Source organism: Saccopteryx leptura, chromosome 4 (assembly GCF_036850995.1).
Source record: "Saccopteryx leptura isolate mSacLep1 chromosome 4, mSacLep1_pri_phased_curated, whole genome shotgun sequence".
Classification (NCBI taxonomy): domain Eukaryota; kingdom Metazoa; phylum Chordata; class Mammalia; order Chiroptera; family Emballonuridae; genus Saccopteryx; species Saccopteryx leptura.
The window spans coordinates 118,526,436-118,528,898 of record NC_089506.1 but is presented as its reverse complement, the minus strand read 5'-3'; the positions used below and the strand labels follow the sequence as shown (position 1 = coordinate 118,528,898).

The 2,463-nt window shown below is 55.5% G+C and overlaps 1 protein-coding gene across 1 annotated transcript; it reads left to right on the top strand.

The window, feature by feature from the left end:
• Positions 1-562: 562 nt before the first annotated feature.
• PTPN18 (protein tyrosine phosphatase non-receptor type 18) lies at positions 563-1,591 on the top strand. Its single transcript, XM_066383745.1, has 3 exons — positions 563-807; positions 1,101-1,175; positions 1,400-1,591. The coding sequence occupies exons 1-3, from the start codon at positions 639-641 to the stop codon at positions 1,465-1,467; spliced, it is 312 nt and encodes a 103-aa protein (XP_066239842.1). The 5' UTR covers positions 563-638; the 3' UTR covers positions 1,468-1,591.
• Positions 1,592-2,463: the final 872 nt, after the last annotated feature.

Below are 2,463 nucleotides of genomic sequence, written 5' to 3'. Positions count from 1 at the left end.
GTTTGATTGGTCCAAAAGGCACTGTCCTGATTGGTCAAATAGAGTCACTCTGGTTGGTTGGATCTACAGTTCCAATTAGGGCAGAAAGCTTCAGTCCTATTGGTTAAGATAGTATTCCAATAACTCCTTTAGAAGGGTTGGCTCAGATGGTGTGCAACACAGTGCAGACAGGTGGTTCTCCCTGAAGTGCAGTTTGTGTGAGAGGCCCCCTGAGCAGAAATGGCTACCAGGCTCTGCTTCTGTTGTTGTGTGTGTGTGTGTGTGTGTGTGTGTGTGTGTGTGTGTGTGTGTGTGTGTTTAGCCACCAGGGCACCTTCTTAGTATGTGTCTTCTTTCTAAGGGTTCACACACACAAATGCCCACCCCTCAATACCAATACTTTGCCCCACTCCTCTGCTAAGCTGTCCCCTTCCCCCACCTACTTTGCCAGCTCCACTGGAGATACGGAATGGAGAGCCCGTGCCCAGGGACCTCTCTCCCCTCCAGACCCGCCCAGCTCCTTCTCCACACCAGGGGTTGGAAAGGAAGCCTGTGGTTTGTGTGCTGGGTGCGCTTCCCACGAGGCCCTCCCTCCCCGCGGCGGTTTCACTTCCTCCCCACCTCCTCTGGGGCGTGAGCATCTCCGTGCCTCCTTCGCCATGGACGACACCTACGCGGTGGTGCAGAAGCGCAGGGCTCCGTTGGGCACCGGCTCAGGGTTGGGGGCGCGCGGCGTGGAGGAAGCCCCCCTCTACAGCCAGGTGATACCGCGTGCGCGCTGGCCGCAGGCCCCCGCGGAGGACTCCCAGGGGGCACTACTGGGCCGCGGTGAGTCAGTGGGGCCAGTGGGACTTGGGGAGGGACTGGGGGGAGGCGACCCCACCTCCTTCTCGGGAACCCCCAGCTGTACTCCACTCCCAGGGAGGCCTGGCTACCGCCCTGCTGCTGCCTGCTCGCTGGTCACTTCCGGAAGTGTCCTGGTGCAAACCGCAGGCCCCGGGCTGGGCACACAGCTTCAGGGAAGCCACCTCGTCCGGCTGTCCAGCCGAGGCCTGGGACCTGCCCCACCCCTGTACCCCGCGGGAGAAGCTGATGCATGGGCGCTGGTTTTCTGTCTGTAGTTCCTGCTAAGCCCAGCCCTGCTGGGGCTGGAGCCTATGAGGAAGTGGCCCGTGGATCGCAGGCTGGTGGCTTAGGTGAGTTAGACAAAGTCCAAGTGTCTGGGGCTCTGCATCTCTGACTGAATTCCAGAAGTCTGGGGTTTCTTCGGGATGGTGGCATGGGGCTTGTGCCCTCGGAGACCTGTGTACCGGGCTGTAGTGAATCGGGAGCCTGGAGGCCTGGGGTTGTCCTTAACACAAGTTGCCTCCTGTCCACACCTAATCTTTTCCCTGAGACCCACGTGCCCTTCCTTTCCCAGGCTTCAACCTGCGCATTGGAAAACCTAAAGGGCCCCGGGACCCTCCTGCGGAGTGGACCCAGGTGTGAGCGCTCCGTCCAACCTCCCAATCCACGTGGGTCCCTGGACTGCTGAAGCCATGCTCTGCTGTGTGATGCGTTGGGAATGGGATCGCTGCACCTGGATCAAAATAAAATTTCTCAGGGTGGGAAATGTGGGGGCTTTGTCCAGTGACTATAACATCCAAGGCTTGAGGCTGGGGAGGCAGCTGGGAGATAATGGCTGGTGAGGTTGCCCTCAGCAGTTCAAGAACCTACATCAGGAGTAGGTTCAACCCCAAGGGCCCCTTGTTGTGAGGGGAGGGTGGACAGACGGGCTCTTAAGAGTGCTCCCATCACCACATAATACACTAGTTCATCTCAGTTTCTAAGCCTCCCTCACTGGGACATGCAGCTCATGACACGTAGAGATGGGTGGACCCTGAGAAAGACTGATGGACTCCTCTACCTTTCAGACAGAACCAAGCTAAGTGTGACAACAGCCAAATAGGCTGATTTCAGAGAGAGGTAAAAAGATCTTCAGATGGGCCAGATGATGGACCTGGACAGAGTTAACCATACCCCTAGACCAGGGGTCGGGAACCTATGGCTCATGAGCCAGATGTGGCTCTTTTGATGGCTGCATCTGGCTCACAGACAAATCTTTAATAAAAAAAAATAACGTTAAAAATATAAAACATTCTCATATATTACAATCCATTTCCTACTGCTCATGTTCATGGTTGCGGGTGGCTGGAGCCAATCACAGCTCTCCTCTGGGACACCACCAAAATTTTATTGGATAATGCGTAATGTACACGCATCGTTGTATGGCTCTCACAGAATTACATTTTAAAATATGTGGCGTTCACGGCTTTCTCAGCCAAAAAGGTTCCCGACCCCTGGACCAGACAGATTTTCAGAGGCACAGTTCACAGCTGGATGGATAGATTTCCAGCTAGAGAGATAGACTGACAAACAGTTTGCCAGACCACTCTCAGCAAGAAAGACCACCAAAAACAGACCCTGCCTCCCCCAACTACGGAG